Below are 21,576 nucleotides of genomic sequence, written 5' to 3'. Positions count from 1 at the left end.
GGAAGGGCCCTGACTCAGTGTTGGTTTGGGCGAGAGGGTCTGTTTGTGTGTTTCCCCAGGATCACCGACAACAGCTGTGGGTCCTAGAACGGCTGACCAGGGCAATTCAAAACAAGCAGAACGACGAGGATGTGGATATTCCTGTGGCTGGGAATGCTCCTGCTAGTGAGAACTAAAGAGCTACGTTGGGGAATTATGTCTGTGTTCCTGAAACCCATGCCGTTGACGCATTCGGTGCAAGTGTTTCCTCGGTTCTTTACATTTAATGGTTCGCTACAATTTCCTTTTTTACCATGGGGTGGAGAGATAGCTCCAGTGCAGGGATCTATGCAGCTTCAGCTAAAGGGATTGTTGTGTTTTCAGATGATTCGAAATATTTCACAGATGAGTGATTGTGTTCAGCTGTATAATCAGACCACAGCATGGTTTGATATGCCAGTTAATAGTTCTACTAAAGCTAATGCTACCTGGATTCGAGGGGTGTGGCCTGCCAGTATATCCAAGGGCAATGGCACTATACCCTCCCAACCTAGATGGGCCCCCTTTTGTAGGGGTGTTTGTGATTCCCTTCCACCTTGGACCGGCTGTCAAACTAGAAAAGTAGCTTGGACAGTGAAGAATTATTTTTCCTTTTCCTCTTATATAGGTACAGTCCATAATAGTTCCTTTTCAGGGTATAATTGGACATATCAAAATCCAGCTCAAGTAGGAGCTAGTAATCCTTTTAATGTATGGTTGTTATGTGGGGTAAATGGTAGTTGCACTGATCTTTCTTCCTTAAGCATGGTGGCAGGAGGGGCCTGGGGCAATGCAAGTTTTTATTGGAATGGTTCTAGTGTGTTTGAGCCTTCTGTATTTCAATTTGCTGGAGGGAGGAATGTTTCTTTTCAGGCTATGCTTGTTTGTATGTGGTCTCCTTTTGTGTTTATTGTTTATAATGGTAGTTATGAGGATAGTATAATTAATTGTAGTAGTAATAATTGCTTTTATATTATGTGCTGGAATGCATCTTTGCATCATTTAGCTGTTGTTACTAGGATGCCTTGTTTTGTACCCTGGCCTGTTCAGGCTCCTTCTGTTATGACTTTGTTTAGACCTAAGAGGGATTTTTTACATTATTGCAGCCATTGTCACTGCTATAGCAGTTTCCATCACCACAGCCACGGCTGTGGCGATATCCCTTATTGAGACAATCCATCGTCCATATTGGTTCCACTTGTGTCGATGTGTCCATGGCTGAAGGATTGGCCAGCTGGATCGCCACAGCAGTCTCCCACCTGAAAGAGTGGGCTGGAATTGGTGGACTAGACATGTGCCCAATTCTCATCAGCATCTTGGCCTTCTGGTGCATCTGCCCCATGCAGAGTCGTCAGCTCAGAACCCAAGCCTTGATAATACAGGCTTTTGCGGCAGTGGAAACAGGAAAATCTCCTCAAGTGTGGCTTGGCATGCTAAAGAAGTAATCAATGACGGGTAGGACTCCCTGGGTGTGTCACCAACCGAAGACAGGGATCAAACCAACGCTGTTTGTCTCCTGATGACGGGTAAGGGGCATTACCGCAGGGGGCAACCTAAGACAGGCATTCTCTCTGCCAATAAGAAGGGGGAGATGTGAGGAGCAGGTGTGGCAGCAGTCCCAAGATGGCACCCAGGAGGACTGCAGCCAAGTCTCATGACTTGCACCTGAAATGCTCATACACCCTGATACAGCCACTGGGTGAACTGTGCAGGTGCACCATGATGCAAGATCTGACCATATGACGAATGATGATTCTGGACAATAGACTGCTGTTAAGTGGACTGGGCTGATGGGGCGTGGTAGAGGGATTATATAAGGGATTGCAATTGGGGGCGAGAGAGATGCCTGCAGAGAGATTTTCCTGCATGCATGTTGAAAGATTCCTGAATAAACTGCTTTGAGAGGAACACTGTGTCGTTGCTCTTTTCTTGTGGTTGGAATCGGAGGCAACAGCTAACCTCCAGGTACCATACATCTCAGACTTGTAACACAGCCTTCATTCTCTTGGCTCATGGCCATGGCCTATGTCAAGTTGGACACCTGCACCTCTTAGTATGAGCAACATAATTGACAGCAAAGAGTGAATTTCTTCTACAAGCTCTCTGAGCCTTAAAAGAAAAAAACTGTCAAGTGGAAGAAACCAACAAAAGAACAAAGGTGCATGAACAGCTCATGGCTTCATCTACACATCTATACAGTGAATGGGCAAATCTATGGGGACAGCAAGCAGCCTCCTGGTTCAGAGGTTCTTTGGGCAGGGGTTGGATGGTTATGTCTAGTGGGCTAGAGGTTCTATTTCAGTGAGTAAACCTTCTGGAAATGGATATTAGTGAAGACTACACAAGGTAGTGGAAGAATGTGATGTCACTGACCATCAAAGATGGCTAAAATGCAGAGCTTTGTGCCACAAACCTCCTGTTCCAGAACATAGAAGCTCTAGCATAGTCACACGTACACTCACAAATAATTAAGAGCAGAATCCTCAATGTACTGATAACAACTCACCGAGATTTTATCATTGCTGTCATCATTGAAATATATAATAGGCACTCATAAGGTCACTGTCCCCTAAGGAATTTGCCCAATGATCCAGGCAGATAATATTTCTCATCCACTTAATTCTCAAAGCTCTGAGAAGAATGTATTTTTGAAACAGAGTTAGAATTTATTTAAGAATTATTTATTTCTTTTAAGTACGTAAGTACACTGTAGCTGTCTTCAGATACTCCAGAAGAGGGCATCAGGAACCAACAGAGATGGTTGGTTGTGAGCCACCATGTGATTCCTGTAATTGAACGGAAGACCTCTGGAAGAGCAGTCAGTCCTCTTAACCACGAGCCACCTCTCCAGCCCCTGGAGTTGGAATGTATTAAAGGGGATTTTTGTCTGCAGTGGTTTAAGCAGAGTCTGCCTGCTGGCCTGGAATTCGATATGTAGGCTGGGATGGTCATGAACTCACAGACATCCTTTTTGCATCTGTCACCTCAGCGACAGGATCACCCTGTACCTGTGCCACAAGGCACAGATTAAAAGGGGCTTTGAATGTAGATTTATATCTCTTTCATTTGATTTTACACATGTGGGTGTTTGGGTTGCATGAATATCTATGAATCTTGTATGACTTTGGAAGACAAAGAAGGCATGGATCCAACTGACCTGAAGTTACAGAAAACTGTGAGCATGCAAGTGGGTACTGGGTAGTCTAAGCCATTAAGTCCCTGTAGACGTCTTTCATTACAACAGACTCACCTTCATTAGTTTTCAATTATGAGTATACATGTTTCTAATTATACCTGGGGTGTGTGTGTGTGTGCGTGTGTGTGTATGGGTGTGGGGGGGTGTGTCTGTGTCTGTGTCTGTGTCTGTGTGTGTTTTCACGAAGGACACAAGTGGGTGTCAAATCCCCAGTGCTGAAGCTGCTGTTACAAGTAGTTCTGATCCACCTCACTTGAGTGCAGGGAACCAAACTCAGGCCCTCAGGAAGTGTAGCAAGCATCCTTCAGTGCGGAGCCATCTCTTTGGCCAGATCCTTTTTCTTTCTCTGTTGGAAAACATTTCACACCCTTTTATGTTATCAATGGGAAGAGTCTCTCTGTCATATCTCTCTACCCAGAAAAGGCAGAAGTAAACGTTATTAATGAGCCCAACGTCTTCACTAAGTGTAAACAAAGATGAGTCTGAAGGGAAGGAGGGTTGAAGGAAGAGAGAACCAGAGAAAGGGAGGATGGAGGGTGGTGGACAGGAGAGGAGGACGGTAAAGAGTGCAGGAGGAATAGGGAGAAGAAAGAAGAGTGAGGAGGGAAAGGAGAGGGTGAGAAGGAGAGGAATTTGGCTGCTCTATGACTCAAGATCCTTAAGACTAAGACTCCGTATAAGAATCTCAAAGAGGAGACAAAAACAGTATACAGAGGGGAGCCCCCCCCCAGAAACTCCACCCCCAAGGAGCGCCCACAAAGACTACCCCATCCAGGGCCAACCATTCCTCTAAGTTTCCAGCAGTATATCCTTCTTGATCTCAGAGCCTGCAGTTGGGGGTTGCAAAGACCTCAGGCAGAGAATAAGGTGTGAGGTGGAACAGTTGTGCCAAACGCTGAGCCTCTGTAACCCCAGACAATGACACCACCTTTCTTACCAGACACCTGTCTCTCTCAGAGGAACAGGAATAGAAGAGAGGATGAAACATTAGAACCTAAGGCTGGGGTCAGTCAACAAGGTGATGTCAGCTCACCATGGACACTACCCTGCAGTGTAAGCTGGAAGTAGCCAAGGATGGTGGTCAAGCTGAGCGTTGATCCTCTCACACATGCCCACCCTACCTAGAGATAAATTGCCCAGTACCGTGTGCATCCAGCAATCTGGTTCTGAAACACTCTAATAATGAGCCCACTAGGGCTCTTACTAATGAAGGTAAGTCCTGATCAGGACGAACAGTGCCCATGTTAGCACAGAAGCCCTGGAGAGGCAAGGGAACCTTTCTGCCCTGCCCAGTCTGCAGAGGGCAAAGCTGCCCTTCCCTCATGCAGCCTCTGCCTCTGAACTCTATTCTTCCTGAAGACACTCCACAGTTTAGCCTCCTACAAGACCGACTCCCTTACCTAAGGCATGACTCCCTCTCCGGCCAGGGAGCAGCCCAAGGCAAGAGGTGCCATATACATTCAACAACTCGGCAGGCCACCTAGATAACATTTGGACTGTCATGTCAGCCCAGAGTTTCCTCCTGTCGAGGCTCTGCATGAGGACTCCATCAACCCTGAGGTGACTGCTGGCTGTGCAGGGGTGTGACCTGGGATCTGAGGTATTGTTGGTCCTTCACCTAATATGAGAGAACCTCCTGTGGTGTGTACAGCCACTGACCTTTGGTTCCTTTCCCCATAGTTCCTGAGCCAAGCATGCCAGTAAGCATGACCAAGTTACAACCAGATTTATCCACCCCTGAGGTTCACACCTCCACAGACAAGCTTTTTGCTGCTGTGAAGACAATGCTAACCCTCCAGGTACCATAAACCTCAGACTTGTAATACAGCCCTCATTCTCTTGGCTCATGGCCATGCCCTATGTCTGGTTAGACACCTGCACCTCTTAGTATGAGTAACGTGTACGTATACCTGATTTGTCTGTGTCCTTGACATGCCAACAGAGTCTAGTCAAAGTATCTTGTCCCAGGGACCTTTCTGAAGCTGCAGTTCGGGGAGAAGAGCATACAACATAGATCCCAGCAGGACAACTGTCCACACATAAGAGGAAGAAAAGATATGAGTGGAGGGGGAGTGAAAGAGAAAAAAAAATAGAGAGAATGAAAGGATAGCCTTTTTTATTCCCCAGACACATTTTTTTTTTTAATCTCAGTTCTTTATGTTATCTCTTTCTCTTACTGTCTATTCATTTTTGCAGTGCTGGGGACTGAAGCAAGAACCTTCCTCATGCAAAGTAAACATTCCGCTATTCACTTACATCCCAGCTTCTGTGGAATTCTTTGCTTCTGTTATAAACCTGTGGGTCTCTCATTACAGAGGCTGACCTTAAACTCCTAGCCTCAAGCAATCCTCCTGCCTTACTCTGCCAGGACCTCAAGCTCCCCATATGTGTCACCAAAACCAGCTCAGAGCCATTTCCTTATTGATCCATGGTAGCTCTTGGCAGCTAATGTGCAAGTCTGAAGGAGGAGTCTGGCGCCCTGCTCCTGCAGTTCCCTGGACCCAGAAGGCTGAGCTAGGAGATTCCAGGCCAGCCTGGAAACTAGAGCAAGACCTGCTCACACTAGAGGAGGACAAGGAGAAAGAGGGAAAAGACAAGAAAGCAGGAGCCAGGGAGGAAAGAGTGGACAAAGAGGAAGAGAAGGGAGAAAGCACAGGGAGAGAGATCCTCTGTGAGTTTCTAGCGTCTTATTCTTCTTTTTCTCAGAACCAGGGTGAAGCCTAGGTCTCAGGCTTGTAAGTAGGGTGTAGGTTATGAAGGAGAGTGTAAAAATGGGTATTGTTTAGTTTGGTCTGAGCGACTTCTTTTTCTGCCCAAGACAGGGAGATCCTAACTTCTTCCCCAACTCCACTTGATGGAGACATGAAAAGAACATGAGGCACACAGGCAAGTGATGAGGATTCCCTGCACCCAGAGGCAGATCCCCAACCCCAGACCTCTTGAGGGCAGGCAGAGCACAGGCCAATGAGGACTGCCCAAAGGGCGTGTCCCAAGAGCTGTAGGCATATAAGTGCTGCTTATTTCAGGTCCAGCAAATTTCTGATTCTGATGGACTCAAGAAGAAACCATGGTGATCTCTCAGGAAGACAAAGCCAACCTCAGGACTATCTGGGACAAGATTGCTGGTCATTCTGACTATGGCGCAGAAGCCATAGGACGGTGAGATCAGGACCCTGTTCTGTATAGATCACAGGATCCTCAACAGACCTGGGACTCAGTGGGCAGCTCCTGATTTCCTGTGACCTCAACTTCTCTTTTTCACAGGTTGTTTGAGAGCTTCCCCACCACCAAGACCTACTTCCCTCACTTTGATGTAAGCCAGCGCTCCCCCCAGGTCCAGGCTCACGGCAAGAAGGTAATGGATGTGCTGACTGATGCTGTAAACCATGTCAATGACCTGCCCGATGCCCTGTCCACTCTGAGTGACCTGCATGCCCACAAGCTGTGTGTAGATCCCGCCAACTTCAAGGTATTAGCTAGCACCTTGCAGGAGGCATCTGGGACCCCTATGGAGGGCTTGTGATCCTCGTGCCTACAGCAGGGAACACAGTGCTTCCAGGAAGGGGAGCAGAGGCCCCAGGTGTCTACTATGCACTGACCCTTCCTGTCTCCACAGCTCCTGAGCCACTGCCTACTGGTGACCTTGGCTATCCACCACTCTGCTGATTTCACCCCTGCGGTGCATGCCTTTCTGGACAAATTCCTTGCCTCTGTGAGCACCATGCTGAGCTACCGCCTGCTAGCCCTACCTTCTGGCCAGGCCCTCTTCCCTCCCTTGCATCTGTACCTCTTAGCCTTTGAATACAGCCTGGGTAAGAAGCCTGTGTTCTCTGCCTCTGCAAAGGTGTCATGTTTAGTGTGGGGACACCTCTAGGCTCTAAGCAGTGACTCTCAATTTTCCTAATCCTGCTACCTTTTAATGTGGTTGTAGTGACACCCAATCATGTTTATTTTGTTGCCTCTTCATAACTATTATTAGCAACTGCAAATACCTGATATGCAGGATACTTTAAGACCCCAAATGAGTCACAACATGCTGGCTGAAGACCATTTTTGTACGCCCTACATTCTAGGGGGATACATTCCTTGCCTGGGTCCCTATGCTGAGGAAGGCCAAGCAGGAAAGGAAAGGAGGAAAGAGAAGGCCAACTGGTCCTTTTCCTGAGGTTTCTGGACAACCATTGGCCCTACAGTGCCTCGTTTGGTTCACTCCTACCCTTGGTATTATATCAGCCTTCAACATGAACTTACTGGAATACCATTTTCTCTCCCCACTGCTACCTTTCATTTCATTCAGAGGTGGAAGGCTAACCAAATGCTTCCTTAGATGTAAATCCACCCTGCACAGCAGGCCCTGGTTTATCAGGTTTAGCACCAATATATACACAGCTTTCATATAAATCCTCGGGTTTGTAGGCCATACAGTGAGTTTAGGGCTATACAGTGATATTCTGTCTCAAAAGACAGAGACAAAAACAAACCTTGGAGGTAATGAATCCAGCCAAGAACTACATCAGGGTTCTTAGTATTCTGGGCAGTAACATCAGAGTCTCTTTTCCCTGGGCCCACGAGTGACAAAACACCTGACAAGAGCAACTGAGGGAAGGTTTATTTGGCTCACAGTATAAGGGTACAGTCCTTGTGGTGGGAAGTCATGGTTGCAGGAACTTAAGGCAGCTGGTCACATTGCATCTGCAGTCAGGAAGTTGAGAGATGGCTGGTGCTCAGCTCTTGCCCTCCTTTTTTCTTCATTCTAGGATACCAGCACATAGGATGGTGCCGCCCACATCCTTGGTGGGTCTCTCACTGAATTCCCTGGAAACACCTGCACTGACATACGCAGGGGTGTGTTCTCATGGCGTTTCTAAGCCCATCGAGTTTAGCAAGTTAACCATCACAGTGAGAAATACGTAGCTTACACTCAGAATGGAGTATTTCTTACTCATAAAAGTAATGAGATTACATCACACAGCCAAGTTTTGTAGAAACCTTGAGTGGAAGAAGCCAACACACCAAAGGCCACCCAGTGCATGAGTCCATTTTTGTGAAATATCCAAATGAGCAAACTATAGAGAGAAAACGGGTTCCTGGTTGCCAGGGGGCTCAGGAGAAGCTAGTCAGTTTCAACTGGTGGGCTGAAGTTTCTGTCTGGATCGAACATCCTGCAACTTTGTATCAGTGATCACTTCACAACACTGGACACATAAATGTCACTGACTTATACCCATCAGAAGTGGCTATAATGGGAGTTTGTTATAAGAAGCTTTGTTGCATTTTGCTATCACTGGAATACATCACAGTATTCTATAAATATCACTGTTCTGAAAAAAACATGTGCTAGAAGTCACACACCTAACAACAGTATCTTGAGAATTACTTTCATTTTAGCAGTAAATTTAAATTTAGACCCAAGGAAGTGTGTTAAGAACTGAGTAGGCAGAAGACACTGACAAAGTACACACTAAAATTCAGTGTATTCTAATAGTGCATGCCAGGTATAAAATGTGAGGCTTTAGAGTCCAGGTAAGCTTAAAGCTGCCAGGCCACAGCTACCTTTGGAAACAAACAGAGCTCACACATTCTAGGACCAGACTGCAGAGTAAAGTCAAACGCAGACAACTGATCCTGCTGTTGGGACCCCCATCAGGATAACCAAGTTTTCCCAGAGCTTCCTGAAGCAATTGTCAGCTTGTTAACCTTCACCTGGCCCACTCTGGATACTTCTGGCTCACCATACAGGCCTTGACAGACAGTGACATTCCTAAGCCACACGACTCAGGTACTGACTTCCAAGTACTGCTGAACTGGGGATGGGTCCTCCAAGAGGCGCAACCTGCATCTGCCCTCATTATCTGGATATTAAGTGGCTATTCTTTCAATACAATGGGCCAAGTTCCAAGAGTCACAGATCCAAGGGAAGACCCAGCCTTTTACCTGTTACAATGACCATGGGACATTGGGAAATTCAAGAGGCCTCCAACACTCAGTGCACTCCAACCTCTTCACTCAGTGCACTGGGCAACACCAAAAGCCTAGAAAGAACAAGAGGGCCCAGGAAGGGTGTATCTACTCTCTCTGAGCTGGATACCCACCTCCTGTGCTCTGGGCCCATGGGTGACTGGTTACTGGGTTTTTGAAAACTACTGGCTCTCCCAATTCTTCCTTGGAGGCTTGCTCTTCGTAATCAGTACCTGTGTCAGACCTCGGGTTACAGATGGAAGACCCTATGATTTTTTTTCCTTTTTGGTTTTTTCGAGACAGGGTTTCTCTGTGTAGCCTTGGCTATCCTGGGTCTCTCTCTGTAGACCAGGTTGGCCTGGAACTCAAAAATCTGCCTGCCTCTGCCCCCCAAGCGCTGGGATTAAAGACATGCGCCACCACTGCCCAGGGACCCTATGATTTCTTGCATAATGTCCAGAGCTACCAACAACACCACAAACAGATCTCTGGTTATCATCTATGTCCACCTAAATTACAGGAAACTCCACTTAAGAAAAGTTAACAAAACATCAGGAGGCAGAGTAAGGTAGATCTCTGAGTTTGAGGCCAGCTGGTTCTATTCAGAAAACCCTGTCTCAAACAAAACAAAAAACAAACAAACAAAAACAAGACAAAAAACAAACAAAAAAAAAGCATCTAGGCATGTTGGGACACTTGTTAGTAACAGCTACTTGGGACAGAAACAAGTGTGCCTTGAGTCCTGAAATCCAAGTCTGCCCAGACAAGACTGTCTTTCCAGAAAAGGTTCAAAAACCGACAAAAAACTTTTGCCACAACATCCTTGTAAAACTCACCCTCCACAAGAGACTGGGAAAGCCGACCACTCAAAAAGATGCCATGTAAGCAGGGGGTCTGCCTACTGTACCCAGTAGTTGTAGTTGTATACCACGTGACCCCAGGGATCATCCTGTGGGTACTACAGGCCATGGCACAGAAATGTTTCCAGAATCTTTACTCTGTGATAAAATAAAGCAAAACAGCTGTTTCTCCATACACACATTTATATTTAGAGAGGGATCCAAACCAGACATGCTGATGTTGGATCTAAGGTTAGGACTGTCCAGTTAAGGCCCAAAAGAGTCCAAGAAACAAAATGTGCCCAGCATAAGTGGTCACAGCTAGTCAAAATGTCTACCTGGGACCAAGAAGCCCAGGTACAAACCTTATTCCAGGAAGTCAGCAGAGCTAAACTGAGCCCCACCTGGAGGCCAAGGGACTAGAGGTGAATGAAATCTACACACGGCACCTGTATATGGTACGGAGCCCCAGTGCCTCCAGAGATAGTCCACCCTACTTTCTTGCATATGGAGACAGCTGATCAAGAAAAGCCTGTTTTCACAATACCAGCAGAGCAGGTACCCACATACATCCTCCTGCAGACGGGAGTTCACAGCATCACCAGGAGCCACATTACAAAATCACAAGATCCTATGTGTAACCATCAAATCAACAGCTCAAGAACAGCATCTAAGTTTTTACAAGCACAGCATGGAGAAGGGGAGGCTTTTTCATTTAACACAACCAACTAAGGTTCCCTCCAAAAACAAACTGTAATGCCTCCCTCCCCAAGACAAGTGAAGGGAAGCAACTCCTATTCAGTGATCCTTTCTATTTGGGCTTCACTTTGGTCTTAAGGCATTGGTCCTTGTGAGCAACAACAAATGCTCAGGGGGTAACAGTTAGCCTGTCTTGAGTATAAACCTCCCAGAATACCTGACCTAAGCTGTAACTCTCCCTCAAGGACTTCTTGATTAGCAGGTCATCTATGTCTTTATTCCACTTAAGTAACAAGATGGAACTGCAGTGTAGCTGACCTGAGCTAAGGTTTCAACAGATACAGCTCTTCCTAGGAAAATAACTGTGTCATATGGCCACCTTCTCCCATCCACAGAACCTGCTCTATGGTCTGCACTGAGCGAGTACATGAGCAGCTAAGATGCAGCGTGAACCAGGAAACGAAGCCACATACATCTGGCTCAGTTAAGTGTGTTGGGAGTGCCAAAAATCAAATTGGTCAGACATTTGGTCAGTTTCCTAAGGTAATGGCAGCACCAGCCTTTTCTCCACAGGTGCAGGGTCCTAGTGAAGTGCCTCTACTCTAGAGGACAGCAGATACCCCAACACAGCTGTCAGGAGGCAGCCGCCAGATTTATTTGTTCCTATACAATGTAACCCCAAACACAGAAGCAGCTCTGAACAACTCTAGAAACTCACAGCTAGGACCAAACAATAGAAATTTTAACTACAAAAGATGAGTTGTATCAGCAAATATAAAGGGTAATTTAGGCGGTGCCGAACATTTGTCAGACTATTTACAGCGCCTGAGCCAGATTCAGATCTCGCCAGCCTCCTTCTCCTCCGACCTCCGCGATGCAGTCTTGCCATTGGAATTCTCCAGCCTCCAGTCAGTGGGCCCTCGTTCATTCCGCCCGTACTCCCAGGATTCCTCTCTCAATGAGCGCTCCCTGGAGAACCTGGGAAAGTGAACCAGAGGCTCAGCAGAGGCTGCCATCTCCCTCTGGCTGGCTGTTGCACAGGAACCAGTAAGGCAGACCCTCAACCCTGGATGAGAGAAGGGCATGCCCCCACCACATTCAGGCACTTTTTTCTTTTTAAGACAAGGTTTTTCCATGTGGCCCTGGCTATCCTGAAACTCCTTCTGTACACCAGGCAGACCTCAAACTCAAGAGATTCACCTGTTCTGCCTCCCCAGTGCTGGGATTAAAGGAATGTACCACCATCAGCACCAGGCCAAGATTGACTTCATTAGGTTTCTGATGACACAGTTAATCTTTTAAAAAAGAAAATTTGACCCTTTTAGCTGGTGATGGTGGCTAACACCTGTAATCCTCACACTCAGGAGGGTGAGACAGACAGGAGTAACTAAGTCTGCAGGAGATTTGGTCTCAAAATATCTGATAAAAGGTAACATTAGAAAAGGTTTAATAAGGGCTGGTGAGATGGCTCAGCAGGTAAGAGCACCCGACTGCTCTTCTGAAGGTCTGGAGTTCAAATCCCAGCAACCACATGGTGGCTCACAACCATCCGTAACAAGATCTGTCTCCTTCTTCTGGAGTGTCTGAAGACAGCTACAGTGTACTTACATATAATAAATAAATATTATAAAAAAGAAAAAAAAAAAAAAAGAAAAGGTTTAATAAGGGCTAGAGACATAAGTGAGGATATGATGTTCTTGTAAAGAACTGAGCAAATTTCCCAGCACCCAAGTTGGGTATCCCCAAATCATCAGTAACTCCAGCTACAGAGCATCCAATACTTTTTTTGTCCTCCAAACAATACATGTACACACACACACACACACACACACACACACACACAGTAACACACATGACATAATACACTAATGTAAACATATAATAAAAGTAAATAAAAAGCAAAGAATTTTAATAAGGAAAGTTTTCAGTGTAACAGAAACAAAACAATGGGAATACAACAAAGCTTTGCGCGTGAAATATGACCCAGGATGTAACAACAATGGAAGAAGTGGAATGGAAAGGCACAGGTCAAGCATGGGGAGAAACACTTGTCATGTCAGCACGCAGGAGGATCCTGAGTTCAAATCAACTTAAGTTACAAAGTGAATGCCTGTCTCAAAACAAAAATTTAAAAAAAGTCCAAGAGAAGTAATTAAGCAAAACCTGATCAAGACAAAAATCTCAGCTGCTTTTTACCAAGTTAAAGTAGGTAAAGCCCAGCAAAGCGGAGCCATGTGAGAGAGCTCACTGCCCTGCCCCATCCCAGCCAAGTGTTGTACTGGTGCCGCTCTCTATTCCTCGGGGCACCAACACTGGGTGCTAGTCACCCAGAACCTGCATCCCCACAAGCCCAACCTTGTCCCTACCAGATGTAATGGCCAAAAGGCAAGGATGACAGATCTTAGCAGATCTTGGGAACACAGAGACAAAGGGCTCACTCCTGGTTGAAGTTACTGAGGAGTCAGAGTAGTTACTTGTATTTTGTACTCCGGTCCCTGGAAGCCCGGCGGTGACCCCGGCTGTGGCTCCGGGAACGGCTGCGATGGCGCCTGTATCTATCTCGGGATCTGGAACGGGAAAACTTCCGCCGCTCTCTGGAGGTAGACCTAGACCGCCTCCGTCGACGATCCCGGGAGCGTGACCTGGAAAACCCAGATGATTTTGAAAGCTAAGATGTCACTGGGATCAAACCACCCTCGTTCCTCAACTCTCAGCATCTATTGGCCTTCAGGGTTCTTGGGATTCCTTTTTCCTCCTACAATGTACAATTTGGAAGTGAAAGTCCCCTGAATTAATCGGAAGGCCGTATCTTTCCCCTGAATGTTTCTTGAAAACATAGGTCTTGGCCAGGTAAGGTGGCATATGCCTTTAATATCAGCACTTGGGAGGCAGAAACAGGAGGATCTCTAAATTCAAGGCCAGCCTCTTCAATAAGAATTCCAGGACAGCCAAGTTATACAGAGAAACCCCATCTCAAAAAACAAAACCAACCACCACCAACCCAAAAACAAAAAAGGACTTGGACATTCCTAGTTGCTCTTCAACGGGGTCTCCCCTCACCCCAGCAGTGGCAGCGTATGTGTGAGAGCATGGGAGTCCACGTGGTATCTTTCTACTGTGCTAAACCCTAACATCTATACTCTTCACAAAACAGTCTTGTGAGGCTGTGAACATCAGTTAAATGTTTTTACAGAAAAAGGCACTCAACCTGAGAGCCCTGTGATAGATCTTGAAACCTACCTTCTGCGATCTCGGGTTCTTGATCCAGACCTAAACAGAAAGATAAATAGATGAAAAATGTTAATCCATCTAAGAGACAAAGGCAAATGGATCTCCGTGAATCTGAAGCCAGCTAAGGCAACTTAGTGAGATGCTTCAAGAGTGCATAGATGAGTCTGGCTCTGATCTTTTCTTTGAAATTAATCCCAAATATTTATCGGAGTACTTCTCAGGCATCTCAAATTGAATACAGCCAAATTCTTTTTTTTGTTGTTTTTTTTTGTTTGTTTGTTTGTTTTGGTTTTGTTTTTGTTTTTTCGAGACAGGGTTTCTCTGTATAGCTCTGGCTGTCCTGGAGCTCACTTTGCAGACTAGGCTGGCCTCGAACTCAGAAATCCGCCTGCCTCTGGATTAAAGGTGTGCGCCACCACGCCCGGCTGAATACAGCAAATTCTAACTCCTATTCCTGGTTCCACCCTCCCTGTTCTAGGTAAGGAACAACTCCAGATCAGAAACCAGAAAGGCAAGCCGGGCGTGGTGGCGCACGCCTTTAATCCCAGCACTCGGGAGGCAGAGGCAGGCGGATTTCTGAGTTCAAGGCCAGCTTGGTCTACAAAGTGAGTTCCAGGACAGCCAGGGCTATACAGAGAAACCCTGTCTTGAAAAACCAAAAAAAAAAAAAAAAAAAAAAGAAACCAGAAAGGCCAGGTAGGCATGATAATACATGCTTTAATCCCAGCATGGAGAAGCAGAGACAATCAGATCCCTGATCTACAAGGCTAGTTCCACAATAGCATGGGATATACAGAAAAACACTGTATCAAAAGACCAAGAAGAAAAGAAACCGTGAGGCCAACTTCATTCCTTCCTAAACAGTCACCAAGTCCAGTCAGTTCTACTCCAGACCGCCTACCCCAGACCTTATCACCCACACTCTTCCTGCCTCTTAACTCCCGTTAGTGCCTCACTGGTGTGGAGGCTTTTGCCAAACACCTTACATTTTGCTTCTCAATGGGCAAGAACATATTCCAACCACATATTTTATGGGAGTCTGTCCAGTGATCCCACATAACCAATTAAAAAGAAAAAAGACAGCCATACAAAGCTTCCACCCTCAAGTCCAAAGCTGATGATTTCCCTTCAAGGCACTGCCATGAGACTGCTGCTTAGCTACCATTAGTAGATCCACTTTTGCCTTCCCTATTTGATAAGGGCTCCATGGCCAGCTGTCAGAGGAGCTGTCTGGGTGAGGTTAAAAGATGGCTGGGTAGCAGTGGGACAGACCTTTAATCCCAGTCCTTAGGAGGCAGAGTCAAGTGGATCTGAGTTTGAGGGCAGCCAGGGGTCTACAGAACAAGTCCCAGGACAGCTGGAGCTATACAGGGCAACTGTAGGGGGTAGAGAGGGACACACGGACAGAGGGGGTAAGAGGAAAAGGGAGAGGGGACCCTTGTCAGCTCCTCCTTCCCTAGTTCCAATCAGTCAGTGTTGCACCTCACCACAGTGAATATGTCATAGGTTTTGCTTTTAAAGGCTACACTGGAGCCAGGTGTGATGGCATATACCCTAATCTCAGCCCTTGGAAAGCAAAAGCAGGCACATATCTGTAAATTCTAGGCCAGTCCGGATTACATTAGTAAGACCCTGCTTCAAAATAAATAAATGCATGCTTTTATATGTTTCAAACACTGATGGCTCCAAGTCACAAAACAGCAACAGCAGTTTCCTAAGGCTAGCCCCCATGCTTACCTCCTGCCCAGGCGCTCTTCTCGCTCTCTCTCCTCTCTTCTCCTCAATCGATCCTGATTTCTTTTTTCCTGTTTTTCAGCCACAGTTTTCTAAATAAATGAAAAAATGGGAAAATAAGGAGAAGCAACAGCTTTTAGGAAACAATATTCTACTCAGTTAAAAGCTAACAGAACACATGAAAAAAAAATTAACCATCATTTTCTACATTTGGTGACAAATTACAGAAAAGGGGCTGAACTTCTAAGACACAGGGCTTAAATCACAATGTTTCAAACCAAGCCATAAACTGTTCCTCCTACAGCCTCTCCATAAGCTTTGTAGTAAGAAATGTTAGTTAAAGAAACTTAACTCAGACCAAAAGCAATAGCACCCTGCTGTTGGGAGTAGAGATGTAGGTACCCAGAAAACAGCTCCCTTTTGATTTGGTGTGTGCTATGATAATATCAGCACAATTCATCAAGCTTGATCCTATATGCAACAGAAGCAGGAGGCTCTGAGAACCTCTACCACCAAATCAGCATCAACTTAAGTTAGCTTGAATGTGTCAAGAACCTCTACACACACCAATAATGCTGAGGGAGGGAGGATGAGAGGACAGTGAGAACACAAAGGAAAGAATGGGACTGAACAGACAGTTCAGCAGGTAAGCTGCTCTGCCATGGGACCTAGAACTTTAGAGCCCACATGTGAGTAAAAACTGGCTCTAACTCCTAGGGATCTGTTGCCCTCTTCTGGCCTCCAGAGGCACTGCAAGAATATGGTACACAAACATATGCATGCAGACAAATTACTTCTCCCACACATAAAATGAAACTTTTTCTTTTTTTAAACCCAGAAATATGTCAGGCAATTTTGGGCCACGCCTTTAATCCCAGCACTCGGGAGGCAGAGGCAGGCGAATTTCTGAGTTCGAGGCCAGCCTGGTCTACAGAGTGAGTTCCAGGACAGCCAGGGCTACACAGAGAAACCCTGTCTTTTGAAAAACCAAAAAAAAAAAAAAAAAAAAAAAAAAAGAAAAGCACCAGCCTCTCTTCCAGAAGACCATGGTTCGATTCTCACCACCTACATGGCAGCTCGTAACTGTCTATACCTCCAGTTTCGGGGAATCCGATAATCTCACACAGACATAAGCAAAACACCAATGTACATAAAATGAAGATAAATAAGTTAAAATAAATCAAAAATAAAAAACAAAACCCAAATGCTACAGGTCCTTCGAGCCCTTGTCGCCCGAGGCTACTGACTTGGGTTCACGCAGCAGCTTCTTTACTTAGGGATTTTCCCCTACAGCTCTCTTCCCCATCAGCTGCTTCTTCTACTCCTTCTTGCAGCTTTACTTACAGCAGCTAGCTTCTACTACTGCTTCTCTTAAAACAGCTGCTTCTACTCAAGGCAAGGGCTGTACCCAAAACTCCTCTACTCGTGCCTACTGACTTCATCCAGCTCCACCCCACCTCATCCAATCAGAATTCACACACGCTCCAGGCACGAGCTCAGGTCAGTCACCGACAGGCTGACAGGTCGGGATCTCGAGGAACAGTCCAGCCTGGCAGGCAGCCCACGCATACAGCCTCACTGCGCATGCTCGGGCGAGGCAGCAACCAACTTGGCCCTCGCCGCCACACCTGCTTCTCGCACCCAAACAAACAACAAAACAAAAAGAAACAAACAACACAGAAACATGTCCAAATCCAACTTAAAGAATACAGATAACTTTTTAAAATTAAAGCTAAAAGTAACCAGACTCCCAGGAGCTCTGCAGAAACAAAATATATTAACATTACCCTCAACTGATCAAGCTTCTCCCGGATCTGAATGAACCCCAGGTGTAACTTGCCCCCGAAGTGGTCTGCAAGCCGACGGTCATTGTCATGGAGACCAAGGTAAGCTGAACAAACCTCGCAAACACGGAGTTTTTGCTGTTGAAAACTGGATGCAGGCATGGAATTTCTATATTCTTCCTATGGGGGAAAACATAAAGATGAGGCATTTCAGAACTGTCACACTGCAAAGGTCGTCCAAGTGGCAAAACCTGAAACATAGGCGACGTTTTACTACATACTGAAACTGGGTTGTTCAGCTTTAGGTTATGTTGGAAACTTCAATTTCACTTTTTTTTTTTAACTAACATTAAAGGCAGGTAGTTCTCTGAGCTCCAGGACAGTCACACAGCTGTCTTGAAAAATGAAAAAACAAACAAACAAACAAAAAACATTTATGTCTCATCAAAAGAAACAAAGACAATTCAAACATGGAGATAAGGACTGTTCTCAGAGATCAGCAGGGAAGATATGTTTCTGAACAAGAATAGGGAAGAGATCCCAAAATCTAATAAAGCCTGGGGCTGAAGACGACCTAGGGTGGCTCCCGCAGCCACGGGAGACTAACAATCATCCCTCCGTGACACCAGTGACAGGTCTGGTGCTTTTCTCTGGCTTCTGAGAACACTAAACACAAGTAATAAATACACCAATAAAGACAACACCCAAATACATATTTTTTTAACTTGAAAAAAAAAATTGAGCTGGAGAGATTGTACTCAAGACTGTATGCTGCTCCCAGGGTGTGGTCACAGACACTTAATCTCAGGAGGCAGAAGCTGGTGAATCTTTGTGAATTTGAAGTCAGCCTGATCTACAACATGAGTTCCAGGACAGCCACAGGGCTGTTACCCAGAAAAACCCTATCTCAAAAGAACAGCAGCAAAAGAATCTATACTGTTCATGCAGAAGAACTGAAATAGATCAATTCCCAGCACTCATGGTAGGCAGCTCGCAACTACCAATAACTCCAACTCAAGGGCAATCCAATGCCTCTAGTTCATTTCAGCAACCTACACTCACATGCATATAGCCCTTCAGACAGAATTAAAATAAATATTTTAAAAGTAAGCAAAAACTAGAGCAGTCGTAGCAATTGTGTCCTAATATCCAGGCTATATCAAATGCAGGTCTAAAAGTTCCGGTGAAAAGGCCCAATCACCAACACTTTCCTTGAAGAGAAAAGTACACAACACATAAGATGCATCCTCCAAGAATACTAAAATGTATATAGAAGCCGGGCGGTGGTGGCACACGCCTTTAATCCCAGCACTCGGGAGGCAGAGGCAGGTGGATTTCTGAGTTCAAGGCCAGACTGGTCTACAAAGTGAGTTCCAGGACAGCCAGGGCTATACAGACAAACTCTGTCTCAAAAAAAAAAAAAAAATGTATATAGAAAAATCTCTCATTCTGCCTCAAAGCAAAATACATCAAACAGAAAGAAATCAGGAACACTGTAACTAGTACTTGAACTCCAGTTAAAAACTGCTGCAAAGGGGCTGGTGAAATGGCTCAGTGGGTAAGAGCACCCGACTGCTCTTCCGAAGGTCCGAAGTTCAAATCCCAGCAACCACATGGTGGCTCACAACCATCTGTAACATGACCTGACGCCCGTCTGAAGACAGCTACAGTGTACTTACATATAATAAATAAATAAATCTTTAAAAAAAAAAAAAAAACTGCTGCAAAATCATTGAAGAAAAGCATTCGTGGGAACAAAATACCCATGGAAGGAGTTACAGAGACAAAGTTTGGAGCAGGGACTGAAGGAAGGACCATCTAGAGACTGCCCTACCTGGGATCCATCCCATAAACAACCACCAAACCCAGACACTATTGCAAATGCCAACAAGATTTTGCTGACAGGACCCTGATATAGCTGTCTCCTGCGAGGCTTTGCTAGTACCTGGCAAACACAGAAGCGGATGCTCACAGTCATCCACTGGACAGAGCACAGGGTCCACAATGAAGGAGCTACAGAAAGAACCCAAGGAGCTGAAAGGGTTTACAGCTCCATAGGAGGAACAACAATATGAACTAACCAGTACCCCCAGAGCTCCCTGGGACTAAACCACCAACCAAAGAAAACACATGGTGGGACTTGTGTCTCTAGCTGCATATGTAGCAGATGATGGCCTAAGCCATCAATGGGAGGAGAGGCCCTTGGTCTTGGGAAAATTCTATGCCCCAGTATAGGGGAATGCCAGGGCCAGGAAGCAGGAGTCGGGGGTTGGGGAGCAGGGGGAGGGATAGGGGATTTTCTGAGAGGAAACTAGGAAAGGGGATAACATTTGAAATGTAAAAAAAGAAAATATCTAAGGGAGAAAAAAAAAAAAGCATTTTTTAAAAAGACTGTGTGTGTGTGTGTGTGTGTGTATTATATATACACACACACACATGCAGAGAGAGGGGGAGGGAGGGAGGGGGGAGAGAGGGAGGAGAGAGGGGGAGAGAGAGAGAGAAAGAGAGAGAGAGAGAGAGAGAGAGAGAGAGAGAGAGAGAGAGAGAGAGATAGAGATACTAGTCTATAATCTAGAACTCCCTAAAATGTAATTGTCTCAGCCTAAGTGCATGCCTGTGCACGCATGCATGCTTGTGGACACACACAATTAAACAGAAAGAACGCCTCCATGCGCACCAGTACCCAGGAATTCTTCCAGGTAATGGCCTAGAAAACCCTGTGACAGCAGGTATTTAAGAACAAGTCACCACTTTAGAACAATTTAATGTAAACATCCACTAAAAATTGAGAAACTACCATTAAATGTTCTCTGTGGATAAAATGGAAGCCTATAGCACTAAACTGAGTAAGATCTTGTCTTAATTAGGCTTACTATTGCTATTTGAAACAAGACCAAAAAAAAAAAAAACTGATTTATTTTTATTTGGTTTACATTTCCACATCATAGTCTATCACTGAAGGAAGGGCCAGGACCTGGAGGCGGAAGCTATGCAAAAGCTATGAAGAAATGCTGCTTACTGGCTTGCACAGCCAGCTTTCTTACAGAACCCAGGACCATCAGCCCAGGGCTGGCCTACTCTGCCAACAATCACTAAGAAAAGGCTTCCTTACAGGCTTGACTTCTTACAACTTCATCTTCTGAAGGCATTTTCTCAATTGGCGTTTGCTCTGCTCAAATGAGTGCAGCTTGTGTCAAGTTGACATAAAACTAGCCAACACGGGGCTGGTGAGATGGCTCAGAGGGTAAGAGCACCTGACTGCTCTTCTGAAGGTCCAGAGTTCAAATCCCAGCAACCACATGGTGGCTCACAACCATCTGTAATGAGATCTGACGCCCTCTTCTGGTGTTTCTGAAGACAGCTACAGTGTACTTACATGTAATAAATAAATCTTTAAAAAAAAAAAAAAAAAAAAAAAAAACTAGCCAACATGGGGACTGGTGAGATGGCTCAGAGGTTGAGAGCACTGGCTGCTCTACCAGAGGTCCCAAGTTCAATTCCCAATGAATCTGATGCCCTCTTCTGACATGTCAGCTGTACATGCAACAGAGCACTCATGTATTAAATATTAAAACAAAAACAAAAAAAGCAAAAAACAGAATTATATCCAGTAACCAAAGACCTTCAACAATTTTAAAAGATCCAAATTTATATTATGGCAGCTAGGGTTAGAGAGCAACTTGAGTTCTCCCTTTAACTATGGTTTCCAATGATCTATTATTAGCTGGGCAGTGGTGGTGCACACCTTTAATCCCAGCACTTGGGGAGCAGAGGCAGGTGGATCTCTGAGTTCAAGGCCAGCTTGGTCTACAGAGTGAGTTCCAGGACAGCCAGAGCTACATAGAGAAACCCTGTCTTGAAAAAAAAATTATTTTATTTTATATATATGGGTACTCTGTCTGCATGCACACCTATGTCCAGATGAATACCTGCTGCCATGGATCCCCTGAACTAGGAGTTACAGACAGTTATGGGCTGCCATGTGGTTGCTAAGAACTGAACACAAATCCTCTAGAGGATCAGCCAGTGCTCTCAGACACCCAGCCTCCTCTAGAGGATCAGCCAGTGCTCTCAGACACCCAGCCTCCTCTAGAGGATCAGCCAGTGCTCTCAGACA

At 45.5% G+C, this 21,576-nt stretch overlaps 1 protein-coding gene and 1 pseudogene across 5 annotated transcripts in view; one reads left to right on the top strand and one right to left on the bottom strand.

Annotated features, from left to right (window-relative positions):
- Hba-ps4 (hemoglobin alpha, pseudogene 4) lies at positions 6,252 to 7,034 on the top strand (annotated as a pseudogene).
- Positions 7,803 to 21,576, bottom strand: part of Luc7l (Luc7-like) — a 32,612-nt gene continuing 18,838 nt past the window's right edge. For 3 of the 5 annotated variants that reach the window (NR_037906.1, NR_037905.1, NM_025881.3), the window contains 4 exons: positions 17,463 to 17,639; positions 15,679 to 15,767; positions 13,951 to 13,980; positions 12,583 to 13,352 (listed from right to left, as the gene is read on the bottom strand). Coding sequence is in view for 3 of the 5 variants with exons in the window: in NM_025881.3 (NP_080157.1) it covers positions 13,181 to 13,352; positions 13,951 to 13,980; positions 15,679 to 15,767; positions 17,463 to 17,639 (468 nt within the window). In the remaining 2 variants the exon portion in view is untranslated. Of the gene's footprint in view, positions 11,689 to 12,582; positions 13,353 to 13,950; positions 13,981 to 15,678; positions 15,768 to 17,462; positions 17,640 to 21,576 lie in introns of those variants that run through there. The other 2 variants (XM_017317615.1, NM_028190.3) reach the window with 2 other exon arrangements.

This window comes from Mus musculus, chromosome 17, assembly GCF_000001635.26.
Source record: "Mus musculus strain C57BL/6J chromosome 17, GRCm38.p6 C57BL/6J".
In the NCBI taxonomy this organism is placed as follows: domain Eukaryota; kingdom Metazoa; phylum Chordata; class Mammalia; order Rodentia; family Muridae; genus Mus; species Mus musculus.
The sequence above is the reverse complement of the archived record's forward strand: the minus strand, read 5'-3'. Positions and strand labels throughout refer to the sequence as shown.